Source organism: Pempheris klunzingeri, chromosome 17 (genome assembly GCF_042242105.1).
Source record: "Pempheris klunzingeri isolate RE-2024b chromosome 17, fPemKlu1.hap1, whole genome shotgun sequence".
In the NCBI taxonomy this organism is placed as follows: Eukaryota; Metazoa; Chordata; class Actinopteri; order Acropomatiformes; family Pempheridae; genus Pempheris; species Pempheris klunzingeri.
Genome location: NC_092028.1, coordinates 4,529,295 through 4,545,380, shown reverse-complemented (window position 1 = coordinate 4,545,380; position 16,086 = coordinate 4,529,295). Strand labels below are relative to the sequence as shown.

Here is a 16,086-nt window from a genome sequence, read left to right as displayed (position 1 = left end):
CCTGGGTCTCCCACTTCTCAGGGTGCCATAACAGTAGCTGTAACATCCGAGACCTGACCTCTGCTGTCTGAAACATGGCTGCGAGACCTTGATCCACCTCCACCTGCCCTCTTTGTCCATTCTGTTCTTGCTATGAACTGGGTAACAGATTGGACAGAAGGGAGAAAGAAGGTGGAAAGGGAGTTTTATCTCTGAAAACCATGTTACTGGAGGGGAACCTGGCCAGAAAATTTGGTCTTTGTCCTTTTTGTCTGTATGTTAAATGAAAAAAGTGACATGATGTATGAACACATCACTAACAAAACAAAATTCAGTTTTTTTGATATAACACAGGTGCCGGATAGCCTGTTAATGACCTGTTTATAATAGATTACCTGTATTGTTATATACTGATTATTATGATTACTGTTATTCTGTGGATCCTAATAACAACACTGGTCTATGTGTACAGATAATGAGACAAACCCTTTCCTTTAGGATGAAGGGAGCTTTCTGGAGGGTCTGTCTGTTATCGTCTCTTCATATCTGCAATGTCACAGCATTTTTCAAATGACAAACAAGTGAGTGTGGCTCCATCTAGTGGAAGTTCATGTGCACTGATGCAGGCATTACTGTAGCCATACTGCAGGCAAAGGAAAATTGACAGCTTGTGCAACTGTCAGCGCTGGTTTGCAGTTATTCTCCAGGGTTGTTCGTTTCTATTTCCAGAACATGTATGTATGACATGTGTGTATGAGCTCTCCTGCAGAACCCATACAAGCATGAAATCTGTATGTTGTCCAGTTTACTTTCTCCCTTTGCACTGACGGGGTGCTGATTGCCTCCCCAGAGTGCCTCATTATCCAGTCTGTGAGCTTGCAAGTTCATGTGCACGAACACAGACTCACAGTTTGTTCCTGTGCTGTAGTTCACACGTCTGTCTAACATTAGTGTCCTGTGTAACAGACAGGCTCTCACACTCCTCAGTCTCCAGCAACGATTGTGCAATAAACTGAAGTCTATATTTTTAAAACCGCCTATCAGCCTTCTCTTTCATCCATGTTTCTTCTACTGAGATGTGTGTGTGTGTGTGTGTGTGTGTGTGTGTGTGTGTGTGTGCTTTTGTACTTCTATGTTTGCGGGGAACAATTTGAGTTTTTGGACTGGAAATCAAGGACTCTTTGGCTGATCCTCACCTCGAGTGGCTGACAGTTAAAGTATTATTAGTAGTATTAAAGTTTATCAAAACCATAAGACATTTTCCCCATTTCTAATTATTGTTTAGCCAGTTCTGTGATAAAAGCTTAGTAAATTCTTACATTTGTTCATTTACTTGAATACGTTTAACATTTAATGTAACGTTGCCTGAAAGACTTACTGAAGATCATTTGTTATTAATGTAACTTTGAGGCTGCTTTTGTCTCGTGAGTGCACTCACAAGTATAGATGTATACGTGCCCGTATGATCAGGACCAAATGTCCCCAATGCCCCACAATGATAGAAGGAAAACTCTAAAAGTCGAGGACACATCAGCACTTCAAGCAGTAAATGAGGGGTAGAGCTGGTTAGAAAGGGTTAGTCAAAGCTTATAGTTTAGAATTAGGGGTTGAATAATTGTTGTGTAGGATTAGGGATTAGGACATAAATAGATGAGTGGTCCTCACAAATACTGTAATGCAATAAAAGATGGTTAAATTTAGAATTAGGTCAATGTGTGGGCAAAGGCTTGTATTTTTGTTGGTTAAGGTTAGGGGGTGGGGGCTAGGGAATCCATTATGTTAACTGAATGTCTTCACAAGCATAGAAGTATGTGCACATGTGTGATGAGGCTTGAATGACCTCACAATGATAAAGAAATTACTCCATAACAACAAGATTCAAACTTGTTATTGTAATTCCACGGGTTATTTAAAGGTTATAGCTCAGCTGTAAATGGTCAAAATTGATGAGGTTCAAACTCCAAACACGATGGAGCCTACATTTCCCATGATGCAACTCAATACTGTCTGCTATTAGACCTTCCGTGACTCATACATGCTCATGCCAGCATCTTTCAAGCTTGACATCCCCAGTTTGCAAAGTAACATTTCTGGTATTAATTTGTGTTTCCCACACCTAAAGTGAAAAAGTGAAAAGTCACTTGAGTCATTTTTTTCACACGTTTTTCACACAAAGCTGACAACAGAGTTTACACATCAGCCTTACAGGCTGAGTAACCATGACTAGTACACACTGAGTATCTTTTTAAATTAGAAGTGAGTTTAGTATTAGAAAAGGTGGGCATCAAAGTGTAATATAGGTTAGATTAGGGAATAAATGGAATAGATACACGGACCTCACAAATACTGTAAAAAAATCAGGAAGGATTGTTTATGTTCTCTTTTTTTCCTCTACCTCTAACGTATAAGCAAACATTTGGGTGACATCAGTGTTGAGATAATCAAGAATAACTTATCATGAGGTATTTTACTCTCTCTCTGCCAGTTCCCCAGCTGTCTCATCATGTTGCAGTGGAGGCTGTACAATACTATAGCTGCATCCAAACATTTTCCTCTCAGATTTGAGGGTGAACTGCACCTTCTGCGTCTCAGCACTGCATCATTTTAGTCTGGAGCTTCTGTGAGCTGGTAATGCTTCTCAACCTGTTTAATCAGCACTGATCTTTTCAGAAATGGAGTGATTCTGATTAATATGTGACCAACAGGTGACAGCTGAACAATGACACCTGTGTTAGAGGTAGACTGAACTACAAATGTAAGTGTGTACTGTCCTGACATCTTTATCTTGATATAATCTTACCAAACATCTCGTCAAACTTGCACCATCTTCCCCTTTGTGTTGCCTTCTGCAGTCTGTCAACCCCAAAATGTCACAGGAGACACCTCCCACTTCCACCATCATCATTTGAAACTATCACTTCCTCCATGTCATTTTGTGATGTACTTTAACCTCCCTTCTCCTCTAAGTCCTCATTCTGGTGGCAGGGTGTTTGGTGCACTGCCAAAACTCCTTTAGCTGAATCGCCCCCACACGACTCCCAGGTAGGCCTGAAACATCTGTCTGCAGTTTGTCACACAGTTCATTTACACCTACAAAACATTTAGCTATAATGGGTACATTTTTGTTTTGTTAACAGGTAAAGCTAATCGAATATCACTGATTTGAATTCTGTCTCTTTGATCCTCGTGGCTTGAGTTTCTCCTGTTTCAAGTTAGTGAATTGTTTCCTGCTTTGTACTGTAATGTTTTCCATCACAACAGAGAGACATGGTGCTAGAGAGAGATTATTGACATGCATTTAGGCTCCTGATAAAATTAAGGCTCACTCTCTAAAGGGTTATTAAATTAGGCATAGAGCAGCCTGAGAGGTCTTGTGATGCACCAGCAGCAAAACTGTTGTATGCCTCTGAGACTGAGCTTAGGCGCGGCTGCAGATTTCAGGAAGTACAATCTACAAATGGAGGTAAAGCAAAGTATGTTCATTGTTTTAGACTGGTGTTGCCAAATTTTGCAAAACGTATTTATTTTGCAGTTGGTATTGACTAAAATTCTATGTGATCTGAGGCTTCACATAATTAGGCTTAACATTCATTACTCAGTCAATGTCATACTTCTGTGTTGGTAAAGGATGTGTTTATTGTGTGTTTTTAACTTCGTAAAATAAATTTGCAACTATTTATACCTGTAAATCATTGAGAGCATCGGTGTAGGAATGTCAAATTTGACAAGAGAGAAAAGGCTGACGGTTTTGTTGCTCACTCTGAAGGATGTGGTCTAACTGCTGCTTTCGGTAATTTATCTATCCATCCTTTAAGGAAAACAGCATGTGCAGCTCAGCTGATGAAAAGCATTGTTCTGTGTGTATTATCTTCATACTGTTGTTCATACCGTTCTTGTATCATGGCCTTCAGCATGCAGCACAATAGTTTAAGTAATTCACAAAATCCAAAATTAAAGAAAGAGAAGGCAGCCTGTCACAGACAGACAAGAGGAAGCAGTTGTGAAAGCTTTTGCTTCCTTTTTTTTTTTTTTTTTTTTTAGCTTTCCTCTGTCGTGTCTTTCAGCTGTGTTGTCAGGTTTATGTCTGTCAGTTTATTTCCACATGACATCTAAAAGAATAAACAGTGAGAACAGGTACCGGTTTTTGGTTACTCTCTCTCATTCAAATGATGAAACTTGGTAGTGAGTAATAGATCTGTTTCCACTATTAGAGACTATTCCAGGTTTTACTGAAGCCTTTCTGCACACACAAAGCTTTGTCTTTTTCATTCTGAGTGTGCCCTAATATTTGTGCTTGTTTTGTCTCCAGTTCACCATGTCCAGGAAGGTTGTGAGGACCAGTAAGTTCCGTCATGTCTTTGGCCAGGGTTTGAAAGCCGACCAATGCTACGATGACATCCGAATCTCCCAGATGACATGGGACAGCAACTTCTGCTCCGTTAACCCCAAGTTTGTGGCCATGATTGTGGACGCCAGCGGTGGAGGATCCTTCATGGTGTTGCCTCTGAGCAAGGTGGGTCACCTTGTAACTTCCTGGTTACAGTGAAGAATATATTTGCTTGGCTGGTTGGTTTGTGACGTTTTTCTTTCAGCACTATGCTTACATTTTAAAATTTGAGCACTGCCTGTCATCATCACACAGTCAGCTGAATAAGGAAGTTTGATGCCGACTTTGAGTCTTTCTACACGTCACTGGCTCTGCAGTTGAAGTTTTCACCATATTAGGAGTTTGTTGTCAGCTCAGTCAAGGCAGGATGTGGCCTCAGCTTGGTTATTCTGCAGTCGCTCATTGAGTACGTTAACTGGCTCGCAGCTTCTTTATTGCATTTTATGTGCTTAAAAAAGTGGATAATTGCAAACCTTTCCTAGCCTTCTTCATGGTCATCTAAACATCTGAATTTGTCAAAGTATGTGAACCCTGCATGTTTCCTCAGAAAGCTGTTACTCCTAGTTACAGTAGCTAAGAAGCTCATCAACTCATAATGGGAAAGTGTCGATTTTAGCAAAAACTTGAATGATCTTAATTAAATAAATTTCTCTTTGGTTAGTAAACTTATCCATTTCATGCAGGGTGAGTTCAGGTCATGCTTATTTGATTCAATATATCATTATCAAATATTGTTATATACTGCAGCAATATACCGATAAAAATGGGATATAATAATATATACCTCATGGCCATATAGTTCCTCCTGGTTTTCCATCATACTTTCAAACTTTGGCCAATATGTTTGTAAAACAGGTATTAAATTACATTCTATCTAACATAATAAGGTCTTTAAAGGTGTTGAATAAACTTGGTGAACCCTGCAGAAGCCACATTAGTCATGGTCTCATCTCTGATGGAGTATGTAATTCTCAAGGGAAAACAATTAGTCGAAGGTCCAGTGGGCGTAAAATTGCAGTCAAATGTACTGTGGTGACATGGAAACACATTCTGTTTTGAGATAAATATTAGACCTCTTGTCTTTTAAATGCAATTTCTTTTTTAACTTAATTATTTATTTGCTTGTTTTCGCTCCACCTTTTCCATGCATGTATTTTAATGTTTTTCTATGTCTTATCTTTATGTGTTTTCTTGTCTCTGTAAAGCACTTTGAATTTCCATGTGTCTGAATGCTGCTTTGTAAAGAAACTTGCCTTGTTCTGCCTCTGAGAAACTGCTCAAAAGAAAAGGTTTTTTCAGTCAAACATAGAGAACTAATAAAATGAGTCGTCATGATGCCCTGGGTCGGGCATTATTATTATTATTATAGATTGGGCCATGGAAGGAGAACAAGAGCAACTGTGGGATTTCATACCCATGGCCCTGAACTCTGTAACCCAGTTACTAGACATTAGAGTAATTGGAGGCATAGCTGTAGAATTTGTATCAGCTGACTATCAACTTCCTCCTCCCACCTACACTAAATCATGTTTTTTGCTCCATCATGGTGACCTTTCAGTGCCTTTGCTTTCATGTAGCCTGCTATCATTACCTTTTATGGACCACAGGGTGGATGAATGTTGGTTGAGAGCTGTAATCACCACCCTCCTTGATATTTCTCTCTCTGCAGACAGGACGTATCGACATGTCCTACCCCACCGTGTGTGGCCACACAGGGCCGGTCCTGGACATCGAGTTTTGTCCTCACAATGACAACATCATCGCCAGTGGCTCGGAGGACTGCAGCGTCATGGTAGGAATGACTATATTGTAACAGCACTGACAGACTGAATCCTTGAGTTCGGTCTTTGAAGCATTTAAGTTTTCAGCAAAGCATGACATGATGTTGTACTCTTGATGTGTGTCATTTCAGAGTCTAAATTGTTTTCTTGGTAAATAGATTTGGGAGATCCCAGATGGCGGGCTGACCACACCACTCACAGATCCTGTGGTCAAACTGGACGGCCACTCCAAACGTGTTGGCATCCTGAGCTGGCACCCCACTGCCCACAATGTGCTGATGAGTGCAGGTATTACACCCTCATAAAAATGCAGTCACAATGGCGGGTGTCTTTGTGTTTTTGACAAAGACACCCGCCATTGTGACTGCATTTACATGATCTGGCAGAGTTCCTGTGCAGAACAAGTGGGTATGAATGTCACAGATGAATTGTTGAATAAGACTTTCACCTTTTGTTGATAATATTAAAATATTGCCAATAGATAGAAGTGGATAAACAATAATTGACTTATCATCCAGCCTTAACTGACGCTAGTACACACCTATGATTGACGGATATTCCAACTTTAAACCATTATTCCTAGTGGAGGTAAGGCTATTCTGAAAATAGTTTTCATTGGATTTTTTGAATAAAGCTCAGTAAGCATGTTTTCTGTGTAGCCATGCAAGTGTGAGTACTGTTGTTTATTGCAAACACAACAGATCAGAGTACAGAGTGTAACAGAAAAAACACACTCTGACTGTTTAGGAAGGTCAGTGTGAAAGCTTTCATGCCTTAATAGCAAAATGAGCCAGAATATTACTCTAGTATTTATTCATACTGTAGATTAATGGCCTTATAATGACCCACAACGAAGCCTTTTATCCCTCTTTTCATTCACCACTTCTGATACTGTTGTGTCCATGCAGGCTGTGACAACGTGGTGATCCTGTGGAACGTGGCTCGTGGGGAGGCAGTGGTGAGGATCGACAGTGTACACACTGACCTCATCTACAGTGCCTGCTGGAACAGGGACGGCTCCAGGATTCTCACCTCCTGCAAGGACAAGACCCTGAGGGTGCTGGACCCACGCAAGGGCACCGTCCTCATTGTAGGTTTCATCCTCTGACTGCCCTTCCCTGCAACGCTGCACTGGTGCCAACATCACTGCAGCGTTACCTAATAAGTCTTAAATCACATGGCTCTGCAAACATCTGGTTATCTTCTTGATTAAAGTGGAAGTAGACAGCTTTCCTCCCCTGTAAAGACAACTGGATTAGCATCTTCAAATAGTCAATCATCGGTCTGCCTATCGACTCCTTGATTGTTCATCTTAGCGAGGCCAGCAAAAATGATCAATCCCCTATGTCAATGCTATCATAAAAGCAGAATAAAAAATCAAATAGAAATGCCAGGTTGCTAACAGCTAACACTACTGCTAGCAGTTTGATAGTTTACGATAGTAGCGATATGTAAACAGGTGTGTTTCTTACTGATTGAACACAAAGGTGCCATCAAAAGTGATGTAAAATGTGTTTTGGTTGTGGAATGGTTTATTCACTTCCTTTGCTCCGTAAATAAAACCCTCATTTTTCCCGCTGAAATCCAGCAGTGTTGCAAAGAGACTGTCAGTCGCTGATGGTGTCATTATTCTATAGCTATTACTGTTGCATTCAATATTTCCTTCATAATGATAAGTTAGAGCAAAAGTTTTCTACTTCCACTTTAATCAGTTCATCAAAACTTATTATCTAAAAGAGTCCATAGCTGTGTCTGTAAAACCTCCACCTCTGCTCCACCTACAGGAGAAGGAGAAGCCTCATGAGGGCTCCAGGCCTGTCAGGGCGGTGTTCGTGTCGGATGGGAAAATCCTCAGCACTGGCTTCAGTCGAGTTAGTGAGAGACAGGTGGCGCTGTGGGACCCAGTAAGTGTCAACGAGCTGCATGTTCAAGTTTTAGACTTTTGTCTCTTACAGTCTCAGGCTTTTCACTTTACTATTCATGATCCTTATTGTTATCCTAACTGCCCCCTAACGCGTCTTTTCAAATCTTAAGTATTCCTCTACAACATTAAATATTCATTACCAACTGTGCAGCAGGCAAAGTTGCCATTTGGAAAAACATCTTATGTATTATTTATTAAAGGTTCAGCACTCAGGGGGACTTAATCTGCTTTATCTGAGCAACAACCTCACAAATGCTATCATGTTTTGATTCAACTATTGCTTAATTCTGATGAGTGCCAAAAAATATCATCATGTTTTTCCTTGTTTTAAGACATGAAAATACTCCTAATGTGAATTTTCTATAAAATGTTCCGTTTCTTTACTTAGAGTCTACTCCATCTCCAACATTAGCAGACTGCAGAATCAATGAATGGAATGAATTGAAATGTTTTTCATTTATAAACTTTAACTTGCTGAACACTAAATTTCTCCTACTTCAATGAAAAGTCCTTTCTGTGCGCTGGAGATTTTATGTTGTGATGTCACAAAATCCTGCTCATACATCATTGTGTTAAACTGACACTTAAGGAGAGCAGATTAACATGAAAACAGCCTTATATTGTCAGACTCCTTACGTATATCATTTTGCACAGTAAAACTCCAAGTGAAATAACAATTTACAGAAACCCTTTTTAGAGTGGAGGGGGACTTTAAATTTCAGGCATTACTAAAAATCTTGACAGCTTGAATTTTTGCAGTACTTTCAAAATGTTAGTAATTTGTTACTGAGGAGTTATTTGCTGTTTCACAACTGTCAGTTTACAGCACAAAGGCTGGTGTTACTGTGGAATATCCCACATCAAGCTCAAATCAACTAATCAGTGGCTTACCTGCAGTCTGCTCTAGCAGCCTTTTCATACAGGATATTACATTGGATATAACGGAATATATAACTGTATGTACCTGAATATCTTTTAACAGAAGAACTTTGGAGAGCCGCTGACCCTGCAGGAGCTGGACACCAGTAGTGGTGTCCTTCTACCATTTTTTGACCCAGACACTGGCGTCGTCTACCTCTGTGGCAAGGTTAGACTTAGATATTGAAATGAATTACCCTCTCTCCATGTCTGTCTCACATGCACGGACACACATGGCTGACTTTCACATCTTTTTCACAGGGGGACAGCAGCATCCGTTACTTTGAGGTGACAGATGAAGCTCCTTATGTCCACTACCTGTCCATGTACAGCAGCAAGGAGAGCCAGAAGGGGATGGGATACATGCCCAAGAGGGGCCTTGAAGTCAACAAATGTGAAATTGCCAGGTAGTGACATTTTTTATCCTAATTCGTGTATATAAGTATTTTTTAGCTATGCTCGCAGGATGGCAATGTCTGTATGTCAGCCGGCTGGTCCACCGCTTCGATCCAGTCTGAAATATTACTACACAATTACTATTATTATATTAACTATGAAATGAATTGCCATGAAGGTTTGTGCAGACATTTGTGTGATGTAACCTACTGACCAACATCTGGTCCATATTTCAATTTATGACCAAACATCTTCAAAACTAATGATTTTCCCATCAGCCTTAGCCGTACTTGGTGTCTAGTGTTGATAAGTTACCATAATAACATGCTAAACTAAGATGGTAAACATGGCAAATATTATTCCTGCTTAGCATCAGCATGTTAGCATTTACCTCACGTTGAGCCTCACAGACCAGCAAACATGGCTGCAGTCTCTTAGTTTTGTTTGCACTGTTTAGCTTTTGGAGGACAAACTGTGTCTACTTCCTCCAAAGGACACATATAATACCAAAATAGGCAGAGACAACAACTTCAAATATAAATAAATATTTCTACCTCCAGGTTCTACAAACTCCATGAGAGGAAATGTGAACCCATTGTCATGACGGTGCCACGCAAGGTACCGTCTACACTATAAGTACTTACATCAGTCTCAAAATGAGTGTGTGGGTTAAAGTTAATATGTGCATTCGTGTCTATAACATACTGTTTCTGTCTCTGCCTGTGTAGTCTGACCTGTTCCAGGAGGATCTGTACCCAGACACCATCGGTCCTGAGCCTTCAGTCGAAGCTGATGAGTGGTTTGAAGGAAAAGATGCTCAGCCTATTCTGATCTCTCTAAAGGATGGCTTTGTGGCAACCACCAAAGCCAGGGAGTTAAAAGTTCACAAGAGTCTGCTGAAGACCACAGTTGCCTCTGCTGGGAGTCAGCAGGAAAACAGCGGGGTGAGACATTTGAAGCTAAATATCCCGTCACATTTCAGGTTCAAACTGCTGTGGTGGAATGTAAACATTTACTGAAGTACTGTACTTAAAAAACTTTACTTGCATATTTCTACTTTACTTGAATATTTCCATTTTATGCTATTTTATACTTCAGACCACTACATTTCAATGGGAGCTGATGTAGTTTTAACTCCACTACATGTGTTTCACTGCTTTAGTTACCAGTTACTTTGATTAATACTTATTGATTGATTCTATCTAAATATAAAATATGGCATATTTCTATTAAACGTTCATTTGTAAACAAGCATTTGTACACTTTGGTATTGCTTCTGTCACTAAAGTAGAGGATCAGAATACTTCATCCACCACTGATTAGCTATAGATAGTTAGACTGTTGTTTTCAATATCAAATGTTATTTTAACCAATTCTACAATACTTGTGTTCTCAAACATATTCGCATCATGTGTGTCTTTTTCTGTCTTTCTCTCAGGAGGTGCAGTCCTTGAGAAAGGAAGTGAAAGACCTCAAAGCAGCGATAGAAGAGCTGACCAAGCGTGTGAGTGAGCTGGAGAAGCATTAAAGTAGAGAAGCTTGGTTAACAGGAAAAAAAACTCAAGAGCAGAAGTCAAGACAGAATCAGAGGGAAAGGACTGTTGTAGCTTGTGATTGTAGTGAGACAAAGGGAGAGATTTAAGTGGAAAAAAATTAAACTTAATTTTTCTAAGGCTTGAAGCTTGAATTTGTTTATTTGATTTGTCTGATCAATTTTTATTTTAATATATGCTTTTAGTTTGAAATAAAGTCTTCTGTATTTTCAAAATGCTGTTTTGACTGGTTAGATTTTATTCCCAAACACATGAAATACACTTGAAACACACATTTTAATTATACCACATTTTAATCATTTATACTCACCATTGTATGAAAAGCGAAACAAAACAAATAATCAATAACAAATGTTATTTAAAATGTTTGAAATGTCATGTGGACGTTTGGGAATGGATCCTCGGAGAAACAAGTGCACACAGATGCTTCCTGAGACCTACGCAGGTGCCTTTGGCTTAAGACTATTCTGAGCAGCTTTTTCTGACTGTGGATGATAAACAGCAAAGATTGAAGAGAAACACACAAATGATAAAACATGCAATACAGACAGAATGGATGACACAAACTCCATGTAAAATATGAGGCACTAGTGCATTTATCAAGCCTGGGTGGCTTTTTTATACTAAAACGATGGGTTTAAAGATCAAATTACCAGATTAGTTTTCTTCTCACTAATTCACATTTTCATCATGAATTTTACATTGGCACTTGTATGGGTCTTTTAAAGACACATTTGAAGTCAAATATCTCAAGAAAACTTAGGAGAATGCAGCTAACTAAATAAAACCTTTTTAAATTCCAAGGTCACAAAATCTTTTGTGTCTGATAATTGTGAATTTACAACCTATATTCCATGTGTTTTCCTTGTACTTTCAAATAGCTTATGCATAACCCAGCACCTAATAATAAAACAGCTTAAAGCTATAAAAAAATGGAAACATTTCATAAGCCAGTATAAGTCAGTATTTACAGACACTTTTTCTGTTTTTTCCAAACCAACCCCAAGTGTCATCTATTTTGTTACTGCCCACTAAATCGCCCGCCCCTCCTTTCTCTCAAACACCAGTCCCCTTCATAAAGCCACTACACGTAGTTTTTATTAGGGGCAGAGGCACTGTTGCTGTAGTACTTGGCGGTTCCTCCGGAGCTACCAGATCTGGGCCTGCTGAAGCAGCACAGCAGACCTCCAGCCAGAAGGAGCAGCACGCCGGCCCCCCAGCCCACAAAGATACACGCTCCCAGCTCCTTCCTCTGGGCACCAACTACCAGGGCCTGTCGGTGGAAGTCTTGCACAACAATGTGGGCGGACCAGCTGACGGGGATGATCATCAAGATGCCGGCCAGTATCAGGCCCACCCCGGCCACCAGGCTGATTTTGGGCTTGGCGTCTTCGTTCTCCACGCAAGTGGTGAAGTCGGCCCCGCAGAACAGGATGAGCAGGCTGATGCAGCACAACATGCAGCTGATGATGGTCATGGCACGGGCGGCCTGCAGATCAGAGGCCAACACCAGCAGGGAGTCGTAGTTCTTGCACTGCTGCTGGCCAGTACTCTGCACAATACAGTCCATCCACAGGCCTTCCTGAATTCTCTACTCAGAGCAGAAAGAAAGAGAGAGACTCAGTCATTTATAGCAGATCACATTATATCGCATATATATCATTCATGTCTAGTGGTGGAATGTAAGTCACCTAACTTTGTATTTCTACTCCACTACGATTCAAAGGGAAATATTGAACTTCACATGTGATGTGCTGTTGTAGCTAAAGCCCCTTACAGCTTGGTTTTAAATCATCTGTAATACATTTGATATTCATGCCTTAATAATCATAGCTAAAGTTTTTAAAAAAACATCCTTGGGCCTATTAAGAGTTTAACACTTCATCAGGGTTATGTGGGTGTGCTTTTATCACCAGATTTTGATTTAAAGATGCTGAATCCTGATTGGTGCGAATAATATGTGATATGATCTTTTTCCACTTCAAACAGGCAGGAGAAAATAATGGCTCTAAGGCATTTAAACAAAGGTATATAAAATAGTTTTGATAATGCGGTGATAAATAATGTATATACATGAAAGAAATAGTACGTTTTTGTAGTTAACAGCACTTGTGAAACATGCCATCAGTGGACGGCAGAAGAATGCTATATGTTGTGTATGTTCGGTTACAAAGCTTCTTCCTATTCATTACCCGTCATAATAAAAGGCTGAAGTTCTTAACTACCTGTGCAGTCACTATGTTGGCTCCTGTAAAAGAGGACACTTTCCAGCGTGGGACGGCGCAGCATACGATGGCTCCGACAAGGCCGAGGACCCCGAGGGCCACACATACAACCTGAACTCCAACAGATCCCATTCTGGAAAAAAGGACAAGACAGAGAGAAAAATCTGATGTGATCTGAGGGTGATAATTAGAGCGGTTACCACGACTTTTCAGAACTGTGCAATCCTTATGTTTTCTTCTGCCTTCGGCTCAGTCGTAATGTTACTGGTTTTTGTAATTGTATTTTTCTCTTAACAGCTGCTATTGTATCCCCAGTCATCTGAGGAGGGGGGAGCCTGTTTCATTGCCTCCATTTTTCCACATACATTTTATGTGTGTGTGTAATTGCTCATTCAGTTAACTTTAAATTCTACTTAAATTCCTAGTCCTGCTATTTCGGTGCTGTGTGAGTAAACCTTCTGTTTCCCTCCTTTGTTAGCGGAGGAGTTCTTGAATCTCTTCCATGGATCCAAGATTTAAGAGCCATTTGCCTTGTTGGTACTGTGATGTTACTGATCCCATTTTTTTTAGATCACATAGCTGAGCACACTCTCAGACAAACACCCGCTCCCTCTTACAGGCCTTCACAGGATTATGTGGCTTAGGGCTACATTTTAAAACAAATTCATGTCCTGACAGGCCCTGGCCTCTTGGATCTCTACCTACAACTGCGTCTGAACCACTCCCTTTCTTATTTATTTTAGGATCACAATATGATTCATCTTCTTACAAATGAGAATAGAACTATTGAGTAAAAAAGGCAAAAGGAAAATGGAACCTCACCCAGCTATGAAACTAATTAACTATGACACATGAAAAGCAATGCAGTTTGAGGAGGTACACAGTCACAGGATCTTTAATTAATGATAGATATTAAATTAAAAGCTTTAATAGTTCAATTGCTATTACTTTACTTAATAAACAGTGATTTTTGATGCTGGAAACATAGTTTAAAAATACAAACAATTCAAACTTCAAAGCCATTAATCCAGATGCTAGACAAAAAGCACACAATTGATTTCAGATAAATGAAACATATGCATAAATTCTATACATACGTTTTTTATTCAGTATATGTGTTACATTAACAATGTTTTCACGTGAGGAAGCCTTTCCCTTTGTTCATCCTCCAAACAATCAATCCAGACGAGCATTTTTTGTTGCTTTTTTGTAAAAGTTGATAACAAAATGTGTCTCATATGATGACCGTTAAACCTAATTTCCTACAAGATAAATCTAGTGAAATAACAAAGGACAGCAAATAACCCAGTCAGGGTTGGACAGGGTAACTTGGGCTGGATTTAACCCAGGACAAAAATATCTTACTTTTAAGCATGTGTGACCTGCCCCAGATCACAAACTTTCAGAGCAGATTGAACACTGAAAACTAATCTGATGTGGGCCACTGGATTCAAAATCAGATGCTTTTATTGCTGTTCCTGAAAATTCTGTCTTTTCTTTCCCCACAATTACTAGTTTTATTGCAAATAACCATACACATACACACATATCTTTTTTTTTTTTTTTTAAATGGTGCATGGAAAGTCTTATCAAACCACCAGTCTTTTCAAAACAGAGAAAAAAAAACAGTTTCTGAAAAACATCACAAACATGATGCTGAGCCTTTTTTCCCCTCTTCTCCTCTCTCACAGCTGTTTATTTGCACTTTTCATGATTTTTTCTAGTGCCCATAAAAAGGTATTCAACTAATCCTCCACCAATCCTTTCATCCTCTGTCATTTCAAGCTTTTGCAGAGTCATATCTCTTTCCAAAGCTCAGGCTGTCCATTTGAATAAAAAAGGCTTAAAAAAAAAAGATGCCTACCTTTTATTCTATGCTTTTACTTGAGGTGTTTCTTGAGGCTCTTCCTTTCTATCTGCCTGTGCGTTGTTTTGAAGATGTCGTTTTGTGATGTACAAGTGCTGGGGTATGATGGGGTATTTGTAGAAGAATGTGAGGTGTAGGGTGAGGCTGAGCTCCAATTAGAGGGAAGAACTCAGGACAAGACTGAACGTGTCCAAAACTTATGTTTCCCTCACTTTTTCCATCTTATATCTGCTGTGGAGGAATTCTCGCTTAACACACCTCTGTGCATCTCTACAGGTTGTGATGTCTTAGCATCAGTAGTCTCAAAACTGATCCAGAAATATACACAGAGGTTATTGTGATACAGTCATGATACTGAATCATTTTGCTTGTATCCATCAGAGAAAGAAAGAGAGAAGGAAAACTGAGTCATCTGGCAGACTCACTCAGATATCACCCATGCTTCCATACCTGCACATCCTACATCATTCCCCCCCCCCCACACACACACACACACACACACACACACCTACAACTGTTGAAACTGTGACACATGCAAGGAGACTGATTTAGGAAACCTGGACTGAGTGGGTTTAAGATTTTGTGTAAGATTACAAGCAGGGTTTCGTGGATCATGGGAAGGTAAGAATATGAAGAAACAACAGGGAATATTGTGCAACCAAATATGTGTATCCTCCATTAACCCAGTCTGAAACATACAGTCAGTGTGCCTCTCACACACACTCATAGTTTTGGTTTGCATAATACATAGACAAAATTAATTTAATTTGATTTAATTTAATAACTAGATTTTAGTTTGGAAGACGGTTCAGTCATAGAGAGACACACAGCATTTTTTATATATAACAAAATGTTAAGAGCAAAATACACACACATACAGCTGAAACTTGACATGCATTACCTGTGTTGAACAGATGCTGCATATAGACTTTAATGTGGAATACAAGGCTCTAATTCAATAAAAACAATCCCATATTTTCAGCAACATTGAGGAGCTATTTATGCTGCTATATTGTAGGTTTACCCCTGCCTATCAAGTACCTTGTGTTTCTTAAG

At 39.6% G+C, this 16,086-nt stretch overlaps 2 protein-coding genes across 2 annotated transcripts; one reads left to right on the top strand and one right to left on the bottom strand.

Moving 5' to 3' along the window:
• Positions 1-2,937: 2,937 nt before the first annotated feature.
• Positions 2,938-11,065, top strand: coro1a (coronin, actin binding protein, 1A). Its single transcript, XM_070847275.1, has 11 exons — positions 2,938-3,021; positions 4,289-4,492; positions 6,036-6,158; positions 6,306-6,435; positions 7,056-7,237; positions 7,932-8,051; positions 9,054-9,158; positions 9,251-9,396; positions 9,946-10,003; positions 10,114-10,329; positions 10,824-11,065. Exons 2-11 carry the CDS (start codon positions 4,295-4,297, stop codon positions 10,911-10,913), a joined length of 1,368 nt encoding a protein of 455 aa, XP_070703376.1. The 5' UTR covers positions 2,938-3,021; positions 4,289-4,294; the 3' UTR covers positions 10,914-11,065.
• Positions 11,066-11,230: 165 nt separating this feature from the next.
• Positions 11,231-15,101, bottom strand: cldni (claudin i). Its single transcript, XM_070847276.1, has 3 exons — positions 15,028-15,101; positions 13,164-13,296; positions 11,231-12,529 (listed from the first exon to the last, which is right to left on the bottom strand). The coding sequence occupies exons 2-3, from the start codon at positions 13,293-13,295 to the stop codon at positions 12,023-12,025; spliced, it is 639 nt and encodes a 212-aa protein (XP_070703377.1). The 5' UTR covers position 13,296; positions 15,028-15,101; the 3' UTR covers positions 11,231-12,022.
• Positions 15,102-16,086: the final 985 nt, after the last annotated feature.

Bases quoted from the DNA above. Each gene is read 5' to 3' on its own strand.
- cldni (XM_070847276.1), bottom strand. From the start codon at position 13,295: ATGGGATCTGTTGGAGTTCAGGTTGTATGTGTGGCCCTCGGGGTCCTC. The intron at 12,530-13,163 runs GTAGTTAAGAAC...TGCTCTGAGTAG, and splicing joins CCAACATAGTGACTGCACAG to AGAATTCAGGAAGGCCTGTG.
- coro1a (XM_070847275.1), top strand. From the start codon at position 4,295: ATGTCCAGGAAGGTTGTGAGGACCAGTAAGTTCCGTCATGTCTTTGGC. The intron at 6,436-7,055 runs GTATTACACCCT...GTGTCCATGCAG, and splicing joins CAATGTGCTGATGAGTGCAG to GCTGTGACAACGTGGTGATC. The intron at 9,159-9,250 runs GTTAGACTTAGA...TCTTTTTCACAG, and splicing joins TCGTCTACCTCTGTGGCAAG to GGGGACAGCAGCATCCGTTA.